General features: G+C 33.7%; 1 protein-coding gene across 1 annotated transcript; it reads left to right on the forward strand.

The window, feature by feature from the left end:
• Positions 1–2,274: 2,274 nt before the first annotated feature.
• On the forward strand, positions 2,275–13,837 carry LOC150025858 (uncharacterized). The gene is made up of 4 exons (XM_090304778.1): positions 2,275–2,327; positions 10,568–11,923; positions 12,556–12,659; positions 13,815–13,837. Exons 1-4 carry the CDS (start codon positions 2,275–2,277, stop codon positions 13,835–13,837), a joined length of 1,536 nt encoding a protein of 511 aa, XP_090160904.1.
• The last annotated feature ends 9,661 nt before the right edge of the window (positions 13,838–23,498 follow it).

The raw sequence follows: 23,498 nt of genomic DNA on the forward strand, positions 1-23,498 counted from the left end.
GACGAAGGAGAGGGATTTGTGCACATCTAATATTGTTTGTAACTTTGATAAAAAAAAACAAAGAAAACAAAAACAAAAAGAAATTTAAAAAAGTTTTTGCATGTGAGAAACAAAGCTTTTTTATCATAAACACAGAACCAAAGATAAAAAAAAAAAGTGATAAAAAACATGAGAAAACATATTGACAAAACAAAAAAATGAAAGGATGGCAAAGAAGATCAAAGTTCGAAACTTTGATAAAAAGAACCGAGAACAATAAATTTAAGAAAACTTTTGCATGTTAGTAAGAAAGTTTTTTTTATTTCAGAAAGAGAGAACCAAAGACCAAAAAACAATATTCTCCTATCTTTGATCCTACACATTGAAGATCAAATGCAGGCTACACATTAAGCAGCAACAACAACATGTTCTTCAAACTGATATTCAGACACTTCTTCAAATGCAGCATACACAATAAAGTCTAATAAAATTCAAAAACAATAACAATGGACAATTCAAATTCAAAAAGAAATTACCTTTGATCAGAAACAGAGAACCAAAGACCGATAAAATTGAGAAAAAGCATGAAAGGATGGCAGAGAAGATCAAAGTTTGCAACTTTGATAAAAAAAAACAGAGAACAAAAACAGTAATGAATACAACTTGAACAGTTGAGTTGCAACGCGTGTTTGAATGCATGGAGGAACTGTTTGCCATCTTTGAACTAACAGTAATGATGAAAAACAAACACATTGAATAAGTTGGATAAGATGAACAAAAAGCGAAAAATGAGAAATACGGTGAACAGATGAACAAATCAAAAGAACAAAATATCAGAAAGGAAAAAATAAAGAGCAATGAAAAGGCTTACAACCCTAGAACACGAACTCAACCCTAGTGAAAAATACACGGTATATATAGTGAAAAATAGTGGTGTTTTGGGGAAAAAAGCTTTCAAATACGGCATCTCTGAAGTTACCGAATTGGTGAAAAGGAGTAAAGGATAGTAATTAGGTTTCAGAGATACAGAGAATGGGGAAAGCGACACTAAAAAGCAGAAATTGAAATTGAAATTCAAAACATTACCTGAAGGGTGCTCTGTCATTGTTCTGCACAACTGCTGGAATCGGCATTTGCAGAGCCGTACACACTTCTGGAAAAGCCATTGCTAGGCACACAAAAAACACATTCTCAGAAACCCTAATTTTTCCTCCACCTATAGATATTGGGCTTGTTCACTCATTTTGGCCCAGCAGAACCATGGGCTCGTGGCTCGTTTTCTTCCCAAGCCTCACAATCTGCCACGTGTAATGTTTTCTTCTTCTGGTAAATTTCATTTTTTGTTTTTTTTTTCAAAAAATCGTGAGAGTGACACGTGGAGAAACTTGCATGTTTGTGCTCCCTCAAATGTTATAAGTATAGATTAGTGCATTTGTATCTGAGTGTTGGTTCTCTGCATAATTGATTCAATCCTGGAGCTGTTGAAACAGAACACTAATTTCGGTGCAAATTTTAGTATTTGATTCGGTGAATTGGTTCATTCTTGAATGTTGTAGTTTTTAGAAACCTGCAGCAGCTGGTGTTTGTTGTTTTTTTTAAGCCTTTGATTATAGTGTGAAAATCATTAGTTATTTAGTGCAGTTTTCACTTTTAATTTTCTTATAATGCTGGCTGGAATTGACAATTCAATTGATTTATTGAATAGTATAGGAAGTTCAAAAACTTGATACAATTCTGTGTGGATCCGGCAGGTGATTTTAGCTGACAATTTGAAACTGACTCCTTGCATGCTTCAATGGTGGATTTTGTTTGCACTTGATGTTGAAAACTGAATAATATGAAACAGAAGACCTGAAGAAAAAAAAAAACTACAGAGAGTTTCTCATTTTGGAACCTTTTGGGGATTAGATTAATACGCAGATGTAAGGGAGGAAAGTAGAAATAAAAGGATTTTAGATGACTACTATTTCTTCCAATCCATACTCAGAAGTGTAAATTAAGTGGAAGAAACTATTAGGTGAGGATTTGTGCATGTAAGCATTAATATATAGGTAATTTAGCAATAACCATTTTTTACATTCCATAATTAGTGATTTTTAATTATCATTTAAAAAACTATATTTAATATAACATTTAATTTACTCATAGTATAATTTTGTTGGGTTATAAGATTGTTGAGTTTGGGGAATTTATTTTATGTTTGGTAGATAGATAGGGAATAAGTTGAGCTAGTGTTGGTTTTCCTCTCATGATGTCTCTGTTTTCAAAGTTAAAATTCAATTTGACTAAACGTGAATGAATTCGGAAATAGGGATATATGCAGAACACAAGGTTAGGAAAACTGACGGGTGAGGTTACTTTCTTACTTATTTAATTAATTATTTATTTAGATGGAATCAAATGTATGCCAAAAAGTGGAAAAGGAGGATGAGTTATATAAATAAAATAATGAGGAAAGGTTAGTTTCATTCACTCATTAGGTGTGCAGCTACATGCACCTACATGCATCATTTTGAGAAACTTAAGAAGTAGATTGAAGAATATGCATAGTGTACGGTTTTAAGTTTTATTTATTTAATTTATGCTTTACTTAATATTTTTATTAAAGTTTTATATTTCTAAAGTGAAGTAAATCAATTATATTATGTTATAAGAGTAATCAATGACTTGATAATTAATGTATATAAAATACGTTGTTGTATTAAGTTTAATGGTTGAAAGTAAAATAACTGAATAAGTTTACTTAATGTATTTGTGCTTTATTTATACAAATGTAACATTCAAAATTGAAAATATTTCAGATTGTTAGTCTAATTAAGTTTTTTTTTACATATATGAATATTTATTTTCTTTTACACTAATATTTTTTTTAACTATAATAAATTTCACCGAAAACAAATTATTTGTATTTTGTTTCTAGCAAGATATATAAAATGGTTAGTTTAGTTTTTAAATATATGTTACAACTGAAGTATTTCAATGTGCCGAAATAAACTGTTTCAAATTTTTTTAAATTAACCAAGAACATAACAAAAAAAAAGTTAAAGAATCAAAAAAATAAGAGAGTTACAATGAAGGAATAAAAGGAATATTTTATTCATACAAAACATTAATCAAATCTGTTTACCAATTAATTAATAATTAATCATCATGTATATATTTAAATATTTTTGTCTATATTCTTCTACCTCAGTCTCTCTTCAAGAATAATCTATATCATTTCAGTTTAACCCTAGTTTTATGGATAATTGAAATTAATGTGGAGTAAAATCCATAGGTTTAAGTTGTAAATATAATTTTAAATTCAATAACCTAATGCATTTAAGAACTAAAAGTTAAAATTTAAAAGAAAGATAGTAATAATTTTAAATAGGTATTAATAATATATATAAAAATAGTCACCAAAATTGATTTGGTGGCTATATCTACAAAGCTGATATATAGCGACCGAAAGAGAATTGGTCGCTGTAATTAAAAAAAATATTTTAATTATTAGCGATCGAAAATGGTGATCGTTAACACCTTCTATTTCAACCACTGATTTAGTCACCGAAAATAGTGGTCGCTAATTTGGTTCTGAATTTGGTGACCAAATTTTCTGTGACTTATTTAGCCACCGAAAATGGTGGTCGCTTATTTGGTTCCTGAATTTTGGTAACCAAATTGTCTGCGACCGATTTAACCACCAAAATTTCAACCGCAAATTTGCGACCACTTTATAATTCGGTCACTAGATGCTTTGCGACTAGGGTTTTCGCTTCCATCTTTATTTGGTGGTCATTTCGGTCGCAGATATGTTTAGCGACCGATTATAGTGCTTTTAGCGACCGAATTTGATGGTCGCTAAAAGTGATTTTTTTTTGTAGTGATCATTCAAGCGATGGGAAAATGATGAATCATCATTGCATATATAGTTCAATGTCACTTAAAGTGTTATCATGGACGCAAATATATCACTCAAGTTATGGCTTGTCGCTTGAGTGAGGGAGATGCCAAGAGAATTGATGGAAAAGACCTAAGCACAAGCCCAAGTTGATGGAAGAGGGCCAAGGACCACCTTAAATGAAGGTCAACCACAAGGATGTCTAGGGCCAACCACAAGGGCAATGACCAAGAGACTTGATGAAGATTGGAACAAGGCCACGGATGGAAGGGAAAACTATCTTTACATGTTCCAAGAAAGCCCAACATCAAGTGTAGCATAGCCTTATTTTCTTGCCCAAATACTGTAGAATTTACTTTTGTTAATTTGTCTAATTTGCAATTAGGATTAAGCTAGGTTTACCTAAGTTAGTTTACGGTTTCTAGAACCTACTAAACTAACCTAGGCCGGCCATGTGAAAGCTAGGCGCACCATGTGCTCACATTTTCCATGTGCTCTCATGTGCTTCCATGTGCTCACAATTGCATGTAATTTGGCTAGCATTTTCCCTTCATTTACATGTGCATTTCCGGTCCTCATAGGCTATTTAAGGATGAGCCTACCTCATGTAAATCCAAGATTATTTTGAGTATTGAAATGCTGCCAAATTTGTGCCATTCATACTCCCTTGCCTCAAATCTCTTTAGATTTAGGTCGTTAATCTTCAATTCTTTCACCTCAAGGAGAGTTGGCTGAACCTCTCCCATCTTCATACTCTTCATGCACCTTTAAGGCTTACACAACTCCTAGGAGAGCCTTATTTCACCTCAATCCGTGAATGCTTCCGCCAAAACCACCACAAAAACCGCAAGATCAAGAGCTCAAAGTCATCACAAGTAAAAGCCCAACAAATAGAAGATTAGGGCCAACTACTAGAGCTATGGCAACGAAGATTCAAAAGGACTGGATACATCTACTGATGGTAGAGAAACCTCCCAATATATGTTCCAAGATGCCATAAATCTAGTGTAGAGTAGAATTTATTTTCTTGTGAAAATATAATAGGAATTTTACTTGTATTTTTCTTTAATTGTGATTAGGGTTGGATTAGGCAGCTAAAGACCAACCTAGGTTAAATTAGGGTTTCTAGAAAACTCCTAATTTACCTAGGTCGACCCATTAGATCTAAAAATGAGCACATGTTACACACCATGTCACATCTTCCATGTGAGCTCATTTTAGGCGCCAAATTCAAAACCATTTTATTTGAATTTTCCCACCTTTTCTACTTGTTCAAATCTGGCCCTCTAATCCTATATAAAGAGGTGTTTGGTTCATGTATTTGGAAGATTAATGAATGAGTGAAATTGCTGCCAAAATATTGAGTCAATTCTCACTCTTGTCTTGCCTTGTTAGGATAGACATTTTAGTCTTCTACTCTCCACCTAGCTCAAGTTATTAGGCCTCACCTATCACTCTCCATACTTAGCATGCACCTCCAAGGAAACCACAAGCTCTATGTGAGCCTCCTTACACGCCTCCTTCATTGAAGCTTCCTCCAATCCTCTCCAAAATTCAATCAAAGAATTCGGTCATGTAGGCACAAATCCATCATTTGGTATCATGAGCCATGGTTCTTCAAGAGCTAAGTGTGCCTTCTCTTCATTTTAATTTTTGTGTTGTTCTGTATTTCGTGTTGTTCATCACTTCCTTATTATCTTGTTGTTTTTAATTATCGTTTTGAATTTGTATGCTGTTTGGAAATTTCAATCGGTGCATCTTGCTTAATTGAGCTTGAGCAATCCGTGTGCAAATTTGATTAGGATTCCATGGAGTTTTGTGTTTGTTGTTCTTTTTTTTATTTAATTGAGTCTTTCATGCTGTTTTAATCGATGCAAATTAATTGTGTTTGAGTCATTTTGATTTTTGAATCCATACAAGTTTTGTCAAGTCATGTTTCTCCTAAAATGTCATCAATTCTCTGTAGTACTTTTTATTGATAGTTTTGGTTGTTTGATTTTAAAATCTAGTGCAGTTTTATAATTCTGTTTTTGAGCCTTTGGTGCATTTTTTATTTTTAAATTTTGAGTTCATGCTTGTTTGCTAGATCCATACAAGTTCATATACATCCATTCCAATGTGTCTTTGAAGTTTCTCAATGTTGTTTTTAATTCCATAATAGGTTTCCTCTGTTTCACTGAATCAGTGCTGGCTGAAATTGTTTATGAAAATTAATTTCGTTGGAGACAAATTTTGAAACTCTGGATCTGAGTAGATTGAAGTGTTAGAAAAAAGATAAAAAAAAATGAATCAAAATTCAAAATACAAAAAAAATGATAAATCAAATACAATCAGTGTGCAATTCTGGCGCGAAAAAAAAAACGGTGAAGTGGCAGTAGATTTGAAAAATTTATCACAATTAAGAGGCGCACTGTTTTGGTGTGATTCCAACGCCAAATTTGAGCTAAGACATTGAACTTTCTGTGGTTTAAATTTCAAATTCAAATTTGAATTATCCAGCTCAACATAATTTTTTTAAGTCACACATTTTTACACCTCAAATTTTCAGTACTGTTGTTTTGGTTTTCTTAATCCAAATCTAGTACCATTCTTTAGGTTCAATTTGTGTGCCACCTTTTATTGAGTGCCTTATTTTGTTTGCTTGTCATTTTCATTCAATACTCTTTCAAGTTTTGTCACATATCTACTCTCTTTGTTGTAGTCCAATTTTAGATTGAAACTTTTGTTGCTTTAAAATTTTGTTGACCTCTTTCTTGGTAGAAGTATTTCGAAAGGGCCTTGTTGAGTTTGGAGCTAACAATTTTCTATGAGAATCCTTATCACTCAAAGAGGTGCAGATTTGAATACTCAAAGTTGAATATCCTTAAGAGGCTTAACAAGGGGACAACAACAAGTTTGTACCAAAATATACACAAAGAGGGAGTGCAAAAAAAAAGGAGTGCAAAAAGAAGGAATGCATAGACTGGGATTTAAAATTTTTGGTGCTTAAAAAAAACTGTTGTTTTAATTGTCATTGTATTTTCTTTGAGTTGTTTCTTGCATAACCATGATCAATTAGTGGATTAATTGCGCATTAGACGGTGCGTGTGTCTTTGAGGTTCTAAGTGCCAAGAAGCCTCACCTTTAGGATTTGCCTAGTTTAAAGCTTTCTAGTTAGCAATTATCAATTGTGTTTAATTGTTTTTGCATTCTTGTTTTCCTGCATAAACTTGTGTTTTCATTCTTGATTGTGCTCTAAGTGAATTACTTAGAAAAAGGTTTGTGAAAGTCTTGGAGGATAGAATCTGGCTAGGAAAGGCTTTGTACTTAAGTGATCCAAGTGATCCACCTCCCTTTCCTGGGAATCTACCTACATTACTCCACCTATCTTTCTTGTGGTAGCTTACTTTTAACACATAACTTTAAACATGTCTTCTCGTTCTTGTAGTTCACATGAAAGTGATAGAGAGTCTACAAAATTTCTTTTAAAACAATTAGCCAGAGACTTTCAATCACTATCATATAGACAATTGCGACATGAGGCCCAACTAAAAGAAAGGAATGCTCATTTTTATAAATTAGAAGAAGAGTTGAAACTTGTTAAAGAAAAGAATGAATACACCAAAAAAATAAAATAAAAATCTTCACATACATCTAGCTCTAGGTAGAGTGATTCATATGATGAGAAAAACCTTAAAATGAATGAATATTATCAACCTCAAACTAGGAGAATTAGAAAGGAAGAAAAAGAAAATAATGAGAGAGCTTATCCATGTGAGGGGGAGTTAATGATGATTTGAAGAACCCTCAACAACCAATCTAGTGTGAACCAAGAGACACAAAGAGAGAACATTTTCCATACAAGATGTAAAGTTTTAGAAAATGTTTGTTCTTCCATTGTGCATAGTGGCTCTTCCTGCCATTGTTGTAGCACTAGTGATGGAAGAGGCCCTAGCACCAACCCTTTGAGAGGCCACCAAAATGCTACATTGAGGCAACCACTAGAGTCATAGTCAAAGAGGGGTCAAGAGGACACATTCTACATGTCATAAACTCTAGTGTAGATTAGATTTTAATTTCTTGTCAAAATTAGATTAGGAATTTTATTTGTAATTTTTCCTTAGATGAAATTTGGCACCTAAAAACCAACCTTGGTTAAATTAGGATTTCTAAAACACCTAATTTTAACTAAGGCCGGTTATGTTTTTAACTAAGGCACATTTTCCACATATTTCATATTTAACATGTGCTAAATGTTTTCCATCACATGTTAAATATGCTACATGTGCTCCATGTGCTAAGTCTAAAAATGGGCGCCACTTTCAAAGTTCTTGTCATTTGAAATTCCCTCCAATTCTCTTTTCATATTCAGTCCACTCTTGCTATATATAGAGGAGCTTGGGTCATGTAAATTCAAGATTAATTTGAGTAATGAAATGCTGCCAAAATGTGCCATTCTTACTCCCTTGCCTAAAATCTCTTAAGATTTAGGTCTCTAATCTTCAAACCTTTCACCTACAAAGAGAGTTGGCCGAACCTCTCTCACTCTCCTACTCTTCATGCACCTCCAAGGCTACCACAACTCTTAGGAGAGCCTTGTTCCACCAACAATCCATTGAAGCTTACGCAAAACCACCACAAAAACCGCAAGATCAAGAGCTCAAAGTCATCATTTGGTATCTAGAGCTATGGTCTTCAAGAGATAAGTGTCTCTTTTCATTTTTCTGTTTGAGTTCTTCTTATCTTCATGTTGTTCATCTCTTGTTCATGTTGTCTTGCTGTTTTTACATTTTTAATTTGATTTAGATGCTATTCTAAGCATTTCAATCGGTAGAAATTGTTCAATTTGTTCTTGAGCACCTTATTTTCAATTTTTGTGTAGGTATCTATGGTGAATTGTGTTGTTGTTTTGATTTTAGGTTACTTTAGTCTTGTTTGAATTTCTATTCGGTTCATATGATGTTCTTGAGTCATTTTATTTCCAAGAATGTCAAGAAATCTTAGTAGTACTTTTCTTGATTCATTTGTTTCTTGTTTTGATTTGAGTGTTTAATTTGAATTCTGAATTGATTTGTTCCTTTGGTGCATTTTTCCTTTTAGTTTGAGTTCATATTTGTATGCTAGATCCATACAAATTCCTATAACATTCATTCCATTGTGTTTTTGTAGTTTCTCATTTTGTTTTTAATTCCAGAATTAGGAATCCTCTGTTTTTACAAATTCTGTTCTGGCTGTTTTGTGTTATGAAAATTAAATACGTTGCAATAAAATTATGAGATTCTGGATTTCAGTGGTTTGAAGTGTTAGAAAAAGAAGAAAAAAAGAATTAGTTGAAAAGGAAAAATAGAAAAAAAAAGATAAATCACTCAAAAAAAGTGTGCATTCTGGGGCTAAAAACTGGCGGTAATTGGACATTGATTTTGAAAACTTTATCATAATTAATTGGTGCATGTTTTTGCTGTGATTTCAGAGCCAAAAGTTTGCTAAGATTATGAATTATTTGTGTTTAAATTTTCAGAAGAAAATTAAAAATAGCCAGCTCAGCATAAATATTTTAAGTCTCGCTTTCTAAACCTGAAATTTTCCAGTAGTGTTGTTTTGGTTTTTCAAATCAATTCTAGTGTCATTCTTTAGGTTCCTTTTGTGTGCCAACCTTTGTTGAGTGCCTATTTTTTTATTTTGCTTGTCCAATATCATTCTGAACTCTTTCTAGTTGTGTCATATCATTAAATCCAATTACTGTGGTGCTGTTTTTAAAATTTAATTGTTTCTTGCTTTCTTTTCTTGATCTCTATATTGTTGGTGGATAAATTTCAATTGGTGTTTGTTAAGTGGAAACTGACTTGAGGAGAGTCTAGCTCTACTTAGTAGGTACTGTTTTGGAGAATTTAATTGCTTAAATCATAAGAGGTTCAAGGTAAGGAGCAGCAGCAAATACAAATACCAAAAACAAACCATACACTTTGAAGGACACAACAAAGAAGAGCAAAAACAAGCCAAAGGAGCTTAGCAAGCTGAAATTAAATTTGTGTAATACAATTTCTTTGCATTTCTTGAGTTGTAATTAAATTTCACTTTCGTTAATTAGTGGATTAATCACGAATTAGACGGTGAGTGTGTCTTCAAAGGCTCAAAGTGTCTAAGAAGCCTCACCTAGGAAACGACTAGTTTAAGCTTTGTAGATTAGGCTTTGTTAATTGTGTTAGCTAGATTTCTCTACGTTAATCTTTGCTTAGTCTTGCTTCAATTTTCTTACCCTTATCTTTGTTTAAAGCTTTGATAAATTGCTTTATTTGTTAAATAGCTTTGCATCGTTTTTCTTGCATAAAATTTGATTTCTCCATCCTCATTGTGTTCTAAGTAATTTACTTAGAAAAAGAATTGTGTAAAGTTTTTGAGGGATAGTTTTTGGCTAAGGCAAGATTTGGTACTTAAGTAGTCCTTAGTGACTCACCTCTCTTACCTGGAAAGCTACCTTCATTAACTTTCCTTTTCTTTCTTGAAGTAAAGCACTTCTAAACACAAAGTTTTAGTCATGACTTCTCACTCCTCTAAATCTATTGAAAGTCATATGAAGTCCTTAAAATCTCTTTTAAAACAACTTTCCAAGGACGTTCAATTAATTTCATATAGACAATTGGAGAATGAGGCCAAAATTAATGAATTAACTAAAACAAAGGATGAGAATTCTCAAAATTCAAAAAAATTACATTCTCATGCATCTAGCTCTAAAGATCATGATTCTCTTGGGGAGGGAAGTCTTAGAATAAATTACTATTATCAACCACCCCCTAGGAGAAATAGAAGAAAAGAGCAAGAAAGCCCAAGAGAGGTTAGGGTAGACCTACCTCATTTCCATGGCAAAGAAGATGTAGAAGTATACCTAGATTGGGAAATGAAGGTAGAGCAACTTTTTGTTTGCCATAGAGTGAATGAAGAAAGGAAAGTGCCCTTAGCCACTCTTAGTTTTCAAGGAAATGCTATGTATTGGTGGACATCTATAGAAAGAGATAGGCGTCTTCATAGGGAACCTCCCATAGAATATTGGAATGACCTTAGGAGAGCCCTAAGACGCCGCCACATACCCTCCTACTACAATAGGAAGTTAATGGCCAAGCTCCAAAGATTCCAACAAAGAAATATGAGTGTAGAAGAGTATAGACAAAAGATGGAGCTTTATATGATGAGAGCCTTTATTAGAGAGGATGAGGTCACCACCATAGCTAGATTCCTAAGTGGGCTCAATCTTGAGATAAGAGATAGGGTTGAACTTCTACCTTATCAAGACTTGAATGATTTGGTTCAACTTTGCATTAAAGTTGAACAACAACATTTAAGAAAAACTTCAAGTCAAAGAGTAGGTTCATATCCTAACTCCTATCCCAAGAGAGATTTTAAAAGGGCAGATAGTTCATCTAAAGAGAAACCAAAAGAAACTACCAAACCTTTAATAAAGGATACCTTCACTCCACCCATTCGTGCTAGGGACACCAAATGTCTTAAATGCTTTGGAAGAGGACATGTGCAAGCACAATGTCCAAACCAAAGATCTTGGTTCTTAAAAGGAATAGATGAATACACTAGTGGTGGGGATGAGCCTAGTGAAAAAGAAGAGGAAGGGGGAGATGATGAGAGGGTAAATTCTTTAGAGGGGGACTTATTGATGATTAGGAGAACCCTCAATAATCAACCTAGTGCATCCATAGAAACACAAAGAGAGAACATCTTTCACACAAGATGCAATGTTTTAGAAAATATATGCTCTCTCATTGTGGATAGTGGATCATGCTGCAATTGTTGTAGCACTAGGATGGTTGAAAAATTAAATCTACAAGTAGTTCCTCATCCTAAACCTTACAAATTACAATGGATCAATGAGAGTGGGGAACTAAGTGTAGATAAACAAGTGGAAGTCAAGTTCTCTATAGGTAACTACAAAGACAAAGTTTTATGTGATGTAGTACCTATGGAATCTTGTCATATCTTATTAGGTAGACCATGGCAATTTGATAAGAAAACCTTGCACAATGGTCTAACTAATGAGATTACCTTCACCCACAAGAAAAAGAAGTTTGTACTTAATCCTTCAAAGTTCTTGTCATTTGAAATTCCCTCCAATTCTCTTTTCATATTCAGCCCACTCTTGCTATATATAGAGGAGCTTGGGTCATGTAAATTCAAGATTAATTTGAGTAATGAAATGCTGCCAAAATGTGCCATTCTTACTCCCTTGCCTAAAATCTCTTAAGATTTAGGTCTCTAATCTTCAAACCTTTCACCTACAAAGAGAGTTGGCCAAACCTCTCTCACTCTCTTACTCTCCATGCACCTCCAAGGCTACCACCACTCTTAGGAGAGCCTTGTTCCACCAACAATCCATTGAAGCTTACGCAAAACCACCACAAAAACCGCAAGATCAAGAGCTTAAAGTCATTAGCTAGTGTGGTTGAGAAGCTAAATCTACAATTAATACCTCATCCTAAACCTTACAAACTTCAATGGAAAAATGAAGATGGGGAATTAACTATAGACAAGGAAGAAAAAGTCAAATTTTCAGTGGGAAACTATAAAGACAAAGTTTTATGTGATGTAGTTCCCATGGAAGCTTGTCATATTTTGTTGGGTAAACTATGGCAAATTGATAAGAAAACTATGCACAATGGTCTTACCAATGAGATCACTTTCACTCATAGAGAAAAGAAGTTTGTACTTTGTCCCTTATCACCTTCACAAGTGATACAGGATCAAGTACAAATGAAAAAAAAAAAGATGAAAAGAAGAAGTAGAAAACCAAGAAAAAACCCGTTAGGAAAAAGAGGTGTGGGAGAAAAGTGTTCCTTCACACAAGGTCATTCAGAAAGAAGAAAATAAAATTGAAAAGATACTTCTTTCTGAACAAACTTCAGGCCTCCTTCTTTGTAAAAGAACACATAGAAAACTTCTTAAATAGTCTCATGAAGGAGAACTCATGGGCCATTTTGGAGTTGATAAAACTCTAGAAATTTTAAAAGGAAAATTCTTTTGGCCACACATGAGGAAAGATGTCCAAAGATATTGTCGTGGATGCATTTCTTGTTTAAAAGCTAAATCTAAGACAATGTCTCATGGACTTTATACTCCTTTACCTTTTGCAAATGCTTCATGGGAAGACATAAGCATGAATTTTATATTAGAACTTCCTAAGACAACAAGAGGTTTTGATTCCATTTTTATGGTTATGGATAAGTTTAGAAAGATGGCACATTTTATTTCATGCCATAAAATGGATGATGCTAACAAAATCTCTAGGCTCTTATTTAGAGAAGTGGTAAGACTTCATGGTTTACCTAAAAGCATAGTTTCGGATAGAGATCCAAAATTTGTAGGCCATTTTTTTAGGACTCTTTTGGAAAAACTTGCAACTAAGTTGAAATTTTCAATTTCTTGTCATTCTCAAACGGATGGTCAAAATGAATTTGAAAATATATCTCTTTCTACTATGCCTAGGGCAATCATGAGAGACAACCACAAAACTAGGGATGAGTACCTTTCCCATATTGAATTTGCATATAATAGAGTAGTTCATAAAGCTACTAATATTTCTCCATTTGAAGCTGTGTATATATTCAATCCTCGTACTCCTTTGGATTTGTTACCTCTACCTAATCCACAAGAATTTGTGCATAAGGAAGGAGTAACAAAGGCTAAATTTGTTAAGAAAATGCATGAGAGGATTAAAGATCAAATACAGCAAAAAAACAAAGAAATACTTGAAACATAGCTATAAAGGGAAGAGAGAGATAATTTTTTAGGGAAGACATTGGGTTTGGCTTGGATGGATTCCCTACTAAGAGGAAATTCAAACTTAGTCCCCGAGGAGATGGTCTTTTCCAAGTCCTCAAAAGAATCAATAATAATGCATATCAAATAGACCTGCTTGAAAAATATGGTGTACATATTACTTTCAATATTATGGATTTAACCCCTTTTGTAGGTATTAAAGATGAAGAGGCATAAGCATTGGATTTGAGGACAAAACCTCTTCAAGAGGGAGGGGATGATGGAAAAGACCCAAGCAAAAGCCCAAGTACAAGCCCAACAAATAGAAGATCAGGGCCAACTACTAAAGCTATGGCAAAGAAGATTCAAGAGGACTGGATACAGCTACTGATGGTAGAGAAACCTCCCAATATATGTTCAAAGATGTCATAAATCTAGTGTAGAGTAGAACTTATTTTCTTGTCAAAATAGAATAGGAATTTTACTTGTATTTTTCTTTAATTGTGATTAGGGTTCGATTAGGCATCTAAAGACCAACCTAGGTTAAATTAGGGTTTCTAGAAAACTCTTAATTAACCTAGGCCGACCCATTAGATCTAAAAATGAGCACATGTTACACACCATGTGAGCTCATTTTAGGTGCCAAATTCAAACCCATTTTATTTTGAATTTTCCCACCTTTTCTACTTGTTCAAAATCAACCCTCTAATCCTATATAAGGAGGTGCTTGGTTCATGTATTTGGAAGATTAATGAATGAGTGAAATTGTTGCCAAAAATATTGAGTCAATTCTCACTCTTGTCTTGCCTCTTTAGGATAGACACTGTAGTCTTCAACTTTCCACCTATCTCAAGTGATTAGACCTCACCTATTACTCTCCATACTTAGCATGCACCTCAAAGGAAACCACAAGCTCCATGTGAGCCTCCTTGCACACCTCCTCCATTGAAGCTTCCGCCAATTCTCTCCAAAATTCAATCATAGAATTCGGTCATGAAGGCACAAATCCATCAAAAATTTTGTTCCCTATTGAATAAGTGAAAATCCTAGGATGACAAGTCATTCAAGTGTTGAGGTATGACAATGGTGTATGAGATTCTAGAACATATAAGGCCATGCAACTAGAAAATATCTCTCAAACAATAGTGTGGTTGTTCAAGCAACAATGTAGTCCTTAGAAGTTGAAAAAGCAATGTGCTTGGTGATTATGGTCCTTGTTGGATTTTATAAGTAATATCATGACTCAAGTGATCGCTTAAGCTAATGCTCAACTGATTAATGAGCATTTGAGCAAAGGAGTCATTGAATCAATTCTTTATACCTGAAGATGATTGCTCAACGAGAGGTCATCCAAGTGAGAAAGATGTTGTATCAACTCTCTCCTCTAAAGCTAGTGTCGCTTAAGCAATGTGATGTTGCTTAAGTGAAAAAAAAACTTCTATTTAAGGAAGCAAGGTCCTTCAATTGGGGTGAACTCGCTTAAACAGCGTGTCTTTAGTAGTGCAATGATGTTGTATCTATTTGTACAAATATGTTGTGACTATAAGGTTGTGTGCCGTGCAGGTGTGTGCACTCATATGTGTTCTTACTGTTGTATAATATTATAACAATTTTATAGGTGTTATGAATGACGGGTACTTCAGAAGATACATCTATAATGGTTATAATATTAAGTCCAAAAACCATTAAAAAAATAAATTATTTTTATATTGTGTTGATGATTTGATTGCACATAATAACCAAGAAACCAAACAAAGCTAAGAAATTAATTTTTTTAATATTTTGATATATATATATTATAACTCTATTAAACTAAATCAGGTGTTAACGTTGCAAATTATTTTTATTTTACTTTCATTCCTATCACATTATATCAAAATAAGATAGAAAAGAAATAAATAAAAACACATGAATGGACACTCTAAAATTGGACTATAATAAAAGGTGAGAGAGGATAAAAAAGAAAAATAATAATAAATGTAATATATATATATATATAATTAATTAATTAATGAATTAATTACAGGGTTTGTCCACAATGCATGGAAGGATTGACCAAAATCCACCATTTGTAGACCCGTACCCACCATTCAACCCTTAGGGCCGTATGTTGGCACGATTTGCGCGTGTCTCTCACTTGAACGGTAATTGGGTGAAAGTAAGAAATATTTGATTTTGAAGCTACAAATTTATTTTATTTTTTTTAATAAAAGTTTTTATGTTAGGTATCATTATGCAACTTGACATCTCAATTAGACTGAACTTCAAATAACAACAATTATCTGTCATCACATAAAAAAAATATTATTAAAAGAAAAAAAATACAAAAAAGTATATGGTCTTGGCTTAAACATAGGACTAAATCTTTTAATTACTCTTTTGTAGACTGGACTTTGAACCCAGGCATCTGTATTGAGAGGTTGTAATAAGCTGGAACGAATGACAGAGGAAATTCTGAGGTGCAATAATAAGACTGGCAAAGCAGGGCAGAGGGATAGGTGGAGAATTCCTTTGTGTGGCGCTGACAGGTGCTTTTGCTGGTAAATGCTGAAGTGTGGCTAGTCAGTAGTGGCAGCAATTACTGCAATGTTTAGGCTTATGACAAACGTGGCGCAGGGGCTAAGATTATGCAGGTGCCTAAATGTGAAGATTGGATGTTCAAATTTGGGTTGGAAGGTCAACATGATCGCCGGTCGATGAAGAGGCAATCTCCATGCGTGCATAGTCGGTGGTTGCCGAAGACATGCAAATGTCAACATCATCGCCGTCGATGAAGCGGTGATCTCCCTATGTGTGTAGTCGGTGGTAGCCGAAGATATGCAAAGGTCAACATGATCGCCGATCGTTGAAGTGGTGATCCCTATGTGAGCGTAGGGGGTGGTCGTCGAAGTTATACAAAGGTCAACATGATCGTCGGTCGATGAAGCGGCGTTATCCATATGTGTGTAATCGGTGGTCGCCGAAGTTATACAAAGGTCAACTTGATCGCTGGTCGATGAAACGGCGATCTCCATGCGTGAGTAGTCGATGGTCGCCGAAATTATGCAAATGCCAACATGATCGCCGGTCGAGGAAGCGGCGTTCTCCTTGCGTGTGTAGTCGGTGGTCGTCGAAGTTATGCAAAGGTCAACATCATCGCCGGTCGATGAAGCGGTGATCTCCATGCAAGCATAGTCGGTGGTCGCTCATGATCGCCTAGTCGGAGGGTGATGAAGTTCTACAAGGACAACATGATCGTCGGTCGATCAACGGGCAATCTCTAGGTGCGTAGTCGGTGGTCGCCGTAGGTATGCAAAGATCAACATGAACGCCTAGTCGGAGGGTGCTGAAGTTTTACAAGGACAACATGATCGCCGGTCGATTAACCGGCGATCTCCATGTGCGTAGTCGGTGGTCGCCGTAGGTATGCAAAGATCAACATGATCGCCGGCTGATGAAGCGGTGATCTCCTTAGGTCAACATGATCGCCGATCGATGAAACGGCGTCCACTATATGTGTAATTGGTGGTCGCCGATGTTGGTTATTTTTTGGTAGGGTTTTCTCACTTTAAGGTTGTTCTACTCCAAACATAAAGGTGAGTTTCGCTTGTGGATATAGGAAGTCCACTTCTGGTTACTGTATATGGGTTGGGATACCCCTGAAGTATCCCCTTTAATTTTATTTATTCATTGCTGATAAAAAAAAAAATAATATATATATATGGAGGATTAGACCAAAACTCATATGTTAACAAAAAATGATACATAGGTAGACTATACCTATTCATAAAGAAATCTAAGAACATACTAGATGGAAGTCTATTATACCACAATGAAATGATTCTCTATGAATAAATTTTAAATTAGTCAACTTATCAGCACAAACATTTCCTTCACGAAAAATATGAGTAATCCTACCCCTGATTTTCCCACAATAATTAAGACAAATATTTCATTGATTACGAAACATCTACGGAACATTAGTCCTAGAAGTAAATGCAACACAAACCAAGGTAGAATCGCATTAAAGCCAGACATTAGTAAGTCTCATCTTTTGAGCTTCCTCCATAACATGTATAACTCCATAAAACTCAGCAACCATAGCATTCTGGACTTCAAGAAACACAGAGAAAACACCAATAAACTCCCTCATACTCCCACGAAAAATATCTCCACAAGTAGCAAGACTAGGACATCCCCTAACAGCGTTAATTTTAACCCAGCCTGGTGAAGGGAACTCCCATCTAACAGGAAGAAGATGAAGAACTCTACCAATACGAATATTAATATCAAAACAACTTAATCACGTTGAAAATCCAACAGATTATTCTTCATTGAAACTTTAGACGAATTTGCCACTAAACGAATTAAATCTTTAATTACCCAAATAACTTTAAAAACAACAATCTTATCCTACAAACTTCTTTTAATTAAAACATGTCAATCATATAATACAATATAGGAGTATTGTTAGTAAAATGAATTTTTATTTTGAAAATTATTTATTTACACTATAAGTACTTACGTTTCATTCCTTGGTTTCACAGGGTAAAATTATGTTTTGTCTCCATAATCTTGGACTGGATAGTTTAATAAAAATACCTAGTGCCTTCTTTTCTTAGTAACATAGTAGATAAGTTGATTCACCTACAAATTACTTCAACTATATACTTTTTTATTTATTGATACCTTAAAAATCAATTTTCTCACAATATATATGAAAATTAAACTTTATTGCAAAATATAACTGAACACTTTTACTAAAGTCTCATTTCTTAATTACGTTTTTTCATGACAAATTATATAACTTTTCATACTATAAAAGAAATAAAAAATATATAAAAAATAAGATAATATTTTTTATCAGTAAGTAAAAAATGAATAAATATGAACCACTTTATGGGTGATCCAACACATTAACATAACACAACAATACCCACCAAACCCCTTTCAAACAACTTAATCCTTACAAAACTAAAAACAACAAACAACCCAGCCAAAAGAAGAAACCTTGCAGAAGTTCACTTAATCGAAAACATATAGGCCACAGGATCGAAGCACCATTCAGAATAAGTAAAGCAAGCAGAAAAATATTCAGATGTTATCAAATACCAAACCTTTAATTGAGCCAAGGTGAACATTTATGAATGATCAATCACTCCACCTTTGAAAATATGTTTATTCATGTGCTTCTAGATTTCACTAAAAATTTCAATTCAAACATTATCTCAAACAACATTTACCTGGACATGAGCATTTAACAAATTTAAATACAAGAAGTGTGAAATATGATCAAAATAATCTACCGACATTATCCTCAGGCATGCATAGCACTGTTTCCAAATTAGCCAAACAAACTGCATTAAAAAATAGGATAAAATGAAGAAAATACTAAATTGATTTCTTCAAGTGACCATGAACTTATGTTTTGTTTTTTAAAATAAAAACGTAATGTATATATGTTTAATTTATAGATTAAATTGTTTAAAATATATTAAAAGAAACACTTCAATAAAAAAAACAGCCACGTAAGTTTTATAAAAATTAAATAGAAATAAAATTGAACCAAGGAAATGGGTAACAATAACACAGTAATTTTTTTTTTTCATTTTCTAAAAACATGTTTGAAACTAAATACTCAGTTTTGGATATATTTGGACTTATTTGGAGTAAACATCTTCAAAGGAAAGGGCATGATGTCCAAAGAAATTTTCAATGATATATTTACTACAATAACATTTTTTATATAAAAAATTAATTTACGTGTAACTGAATATGATTTTTTTTATATAACTTCTATATTTTTATTTTACTTTTAATTTATATATAATTTTTTTTTAATTTATGAATTTTTTTATCGTACTTGTGAAATAACCTCTCTTGACAGCAGCTATTTTGATGGTAATTTAGATGGAAAAGTAATGAATATTTTGTTCAAACTATTATTTACTGACGGTAGGATTGTTGTCTGCTTGTCTGTTCGCATTTAAGGACAGAACAAATCAGAAAGTTCAGTAACATAGCATTTATGCTTTTTTTCTCTGTGAAGTTGAAAGGAGGAGGCTAGAGAAGACAAGGAAGAAGAAGAGCAATAGAAGAGAACAAAACAACGGATGGGATCTTCTGAGTGACCAAGTCAAGAGAGTGTCCTTGATGTGTAACCTGGAAAGTAACTCACAAATTTGTGGAATGATTTTGTTTTTGTTTAACAATGATTAAACCTAGACACTCATTAATATATTCCAAAATTCTATATATAGATATTGGAAAACTCGATTAGAGATAAAAATATTTTATAATATATAAATGAATTAAATATTATTTTATAAATCAATTTTATAAGATTGAATTAGACTTAAAGTCAACTTTTTAATTTAGTATCATACTCATATAAAATATATCCTAAAAAAATCGATTGGATTAATAATACATCCACTTGTTACCCATTATATAATCTAATGTAGAAATTGACTAGTCTTAAAATTTATTTTTTAATAGCTAACTATAAGCATAATTGGTGAAAAAAAAAAAAAATAAGAAAGTTATTACAAATTGGTTTGGCTAAGATTCTTTATCTGCCTTTTGCTTGAGGTGGTTTTGTAAGTCAAAACATGAATAAACGTAAATTGAACACATACAATTTATGTTCACAAATAGATCTTATCATATCATGATTCTCACACAATCATATAATCAAGAAGGAATAGGCACTTACCTTGATCCATGAGTGATCCTAATTGAGCAGTTACTTTATCTCCTTTATCCCAATCTATCTCTTGCAATTCCGTTCTTGTCTCAACTTTCGTGATGGTTAACAGTGAGACAACTATTATTTGCAGAGACAGAACCTTATAGCCTTTAGTACCCAATCTCCATCAGATGTAGGTTTTCATTAGGTATATCATCAGATATATATATTTCTCACATTAACCAATGGACCTTTATTCTATTATTATTATTAAATCATATTTGGGCCCAACGCCCAAACTCTAAGTCATGTGAGTCACTTTATAGAAATTAATTTACATAATTTCTTACATTCTCCCACTTGACTCATATGAGTTATAATACTTTCATGATTTAATAATTACATAAATGCGCATTTAAAAGGCCTTACATAAATTGGTTCTATCATTATTCATAATCAAGAATACAAAAATAATAAGAGTCATGGCGGTTACATGTCATTTGAATCAACACATTTCCTTCCATGTACTACTATATCATTCTTTCTCCTTAATATGACTTTATAGTGAGAAATTCATAATAGGTTCAAACATAATGTCATTGTCATCAATAACAACATAATTTGTTTTCCACACCATAATAACATAATTTGCATGCATATACATAAAGTAGAAAACAACATAAATTTCAGAAACTTTATTTATCAATGAGCTCAAAGTGTCAAATAAGCATTAACAACATTCATAATTCATTAGTAAACATAATGCCCATATTTACAACATGACCAGTAAATGTTTTGGGCGGTAACCCTTTTGTTAAAGGGTCAGCAATCATAAGATCAGTGCTAATATGTTCTATTGACACTTTATGTTTCTGAACTTCTTCTTTAACGGCAAAGTATTTCAATTCCATATGTTTAGCACCTTTGGAATACTTGTCGTTTTTAGAAAAGAAGACTGCTGCGGAGTTATCACAATAAATTTTCAGCGGCTTGGCAATACTGTCAACAATTCCAAGTTCTGAAATAAAATTCCGCAACCAATTAGCCTGAACTGTGGCCTCAAAGCATGCCACAAACTCAGCCTCCATAGTGGACGCAGCGATGACTGACTGCTTCGCACTTTTCCATGAAATCGCTCCTCCGGCTAAAAGATACACATAACCAAATGTAGACTTTCGTGTATCCACACAGCCAGCAAAATCTGAATCTGTATATCCAATCACCTCAAGATGATCAGATCTTTTATAAGTAAGCATGTGATCCTTCGTTCCTTGCAAGTATCTTAAAACTTTCTTTGCAGCTTTCCAATGATCCAATCTTGGATTACTCTGGTATCTACCAAGCATACCAACTGCAAAACTAATATCTGGTCTGTACAAGTTTGAGCATACATTAAACTCCCAACAATAGATGCATAAGGTATATTCTCCATCTGTTTCCGTTCCAAGTCATTCTTTGGACATTGCATGAGACTAAATTTGTCTCCTTTCTGTATTGGAACAGGAGATGTCGAACATTTATCCATTCTGAATCTCTCTAAAACTTTATTAATATATGCTTTCTGAGACAAACCTAACAGTCCTTGTGATCTGTCACGGAATATTTCAATTCCTATCACATAGTATGCCTCACCCATATCTTTCATCTCAAAGTTATTAGAGAGAAACTTCTTAGTCTCACTTAATAGACCAAGATCATTAGTTGCAAGCAATATATCATCAACATACAAAATCAAGAATATAAACTTGCTCCCACTAACCTTCAGATATATACACCGATCAACGATGTTTTCCTTAAACCCAAAGGACACAATAGTATCATTAAACTTAAGATACCATTGCCTAGAAGCCTGTTTAAGCCCGTATATTGATTTCTTAAGTTTACACACCATGTGTTCCTTTCCTTTTTCAATAAACCCCACTGGTTGGTCCATATAAACATCCTCTTCTAAATCCCCATTCAGAAAAGCAGTTTTGACATCCATCTGATGCAACTCAAGATCATAATGAGCTACTAATGCCATGATAATTCTAAAGGAATCTTTCTTAGAAACAGGTGAAAATGTTTCTTTATAATCAATGCCATCCTTTTGAGTAAAACCTTTGGCAACAAGTCGGGCCTTGTAACGTTCGATATTGCCATGAGAGTCACGTTTAGTCTTAAAGACCCATTTACACCCGACTCTCTTGCATCCTTCTGGCAATTCTATAAGGTCCCATACATCATTTTGTGCCTTTGATTTAAGCTTATCTTTCATGGCATCTAACCACTTATCAGAATTATCATCATTGACGGCGTCTGAAAATGAAACTGGATCATTATCAATACTTAAGTCATTTTTTGACTCTTGTAGATAAACCACATAATCATTCGAAACAGCAGACTTTCTTTCTCTTTGAGATCTTCTTAATACTATTTCTTGTGGTTGTTCTACTACAGGTTCATTGTTTTCTTCATGATCATTAATTTGTTGTTCTTCTTCATCGTTGAGTGACTCAGCTACATTAGGAACAACAATACTTGAAGTAAAGGTACTAGTTAAAGGAACTTGTACTCTAACTTCCTTAATCTCCACATTTTGTGAAGTATTACTCCCACTGGTTTCATCATTTTCAATGAACCGTGCATTTCCAGATTCAACAATTCTTGTGTTATGGGTAGGACAGTAAAACATATACCCTTTTGACTTTGCTGGATAACCAATGAAATATCCACTGATTGTTCTTGCATCCAATTTCTTCTCTTGCGGATTGTATATTCTGACTTCTGCCTGACATCCCCAAACATGCAAGTGTCTCAAACTGGGTTTCCTTCCTGTCCATAATTCAAAAGGTGTCTTTTGAACTGCCTTACTAGGAACCCTGTTCAATAGATACATGGCAGTTTTTAAAGCATACATCCACAATGAAACAGGTACAGTTGACTCACTTAACATGCTCCTAACCATATCCATTAAGGTTCGATTACGCCTTTCTGAAATACCATTTTGTTGTGGTGTACCTGGCATTGTGTATTGAGCACAAATACCACGTCTCTCAAGGAACTTAGCAAACGGACCAGGGTGTTGTCCACTTTCATCATACTTTCCATAATATTCACCACCTCTATCTGACCTGACAATTTTCACTTTTCTGTCTAATTGCCTTTCCACTTCATTTATATAAACTTCCAAGGCATTCACCGCTTGCGATTTTTCATGCAGTGAATAGACATAACCATAACGTGAAAAAT

The sequence above is a fragment of the Phaseolus vulgaris genome, chromosome 7, assembly GCF_051622355.1.
Source record: "Phaseolus vulgaris cultivar YP4 chromosome 7, ASM5162235v1, whole genome shotgun sequence".
In the NCBI taxonomy this organism is placed as follows: Eukaryota; Viridiplantae; Streptophyta; class Magnoliopsida; order Fabales; family Fabaceae; genus Phaseolus; species Phaseolus vulgaris.

What these genes read in the sequence shown, in the direction of transcription:
- LOC150025858 (XM_090304778.1), top strand. Translation starts at nt 2,275, where the DNA reads ATGAATTCGGAAATAGGGATATATGCAGAACACAAGGTTAGGAAAACT. An exon ending in AAGGTTAGGAAAACTGACGG is followed by an intron (nt 2,328 to 10,567) that starts GTGAGGTTACTT and finishes TCATGCATCTAG; the next exon opens with CTCTAAAGATCATGATTCTC. An exon ending in AAACCCGTTAGGAAAAAGAG is followed by an intron (nt 12,660 to 13,814) that starts GTGTGGGAGAAA and finishes CCCCTTTTGTAG; the next exon opens with GTATTAAAGATGAAGAGGCA.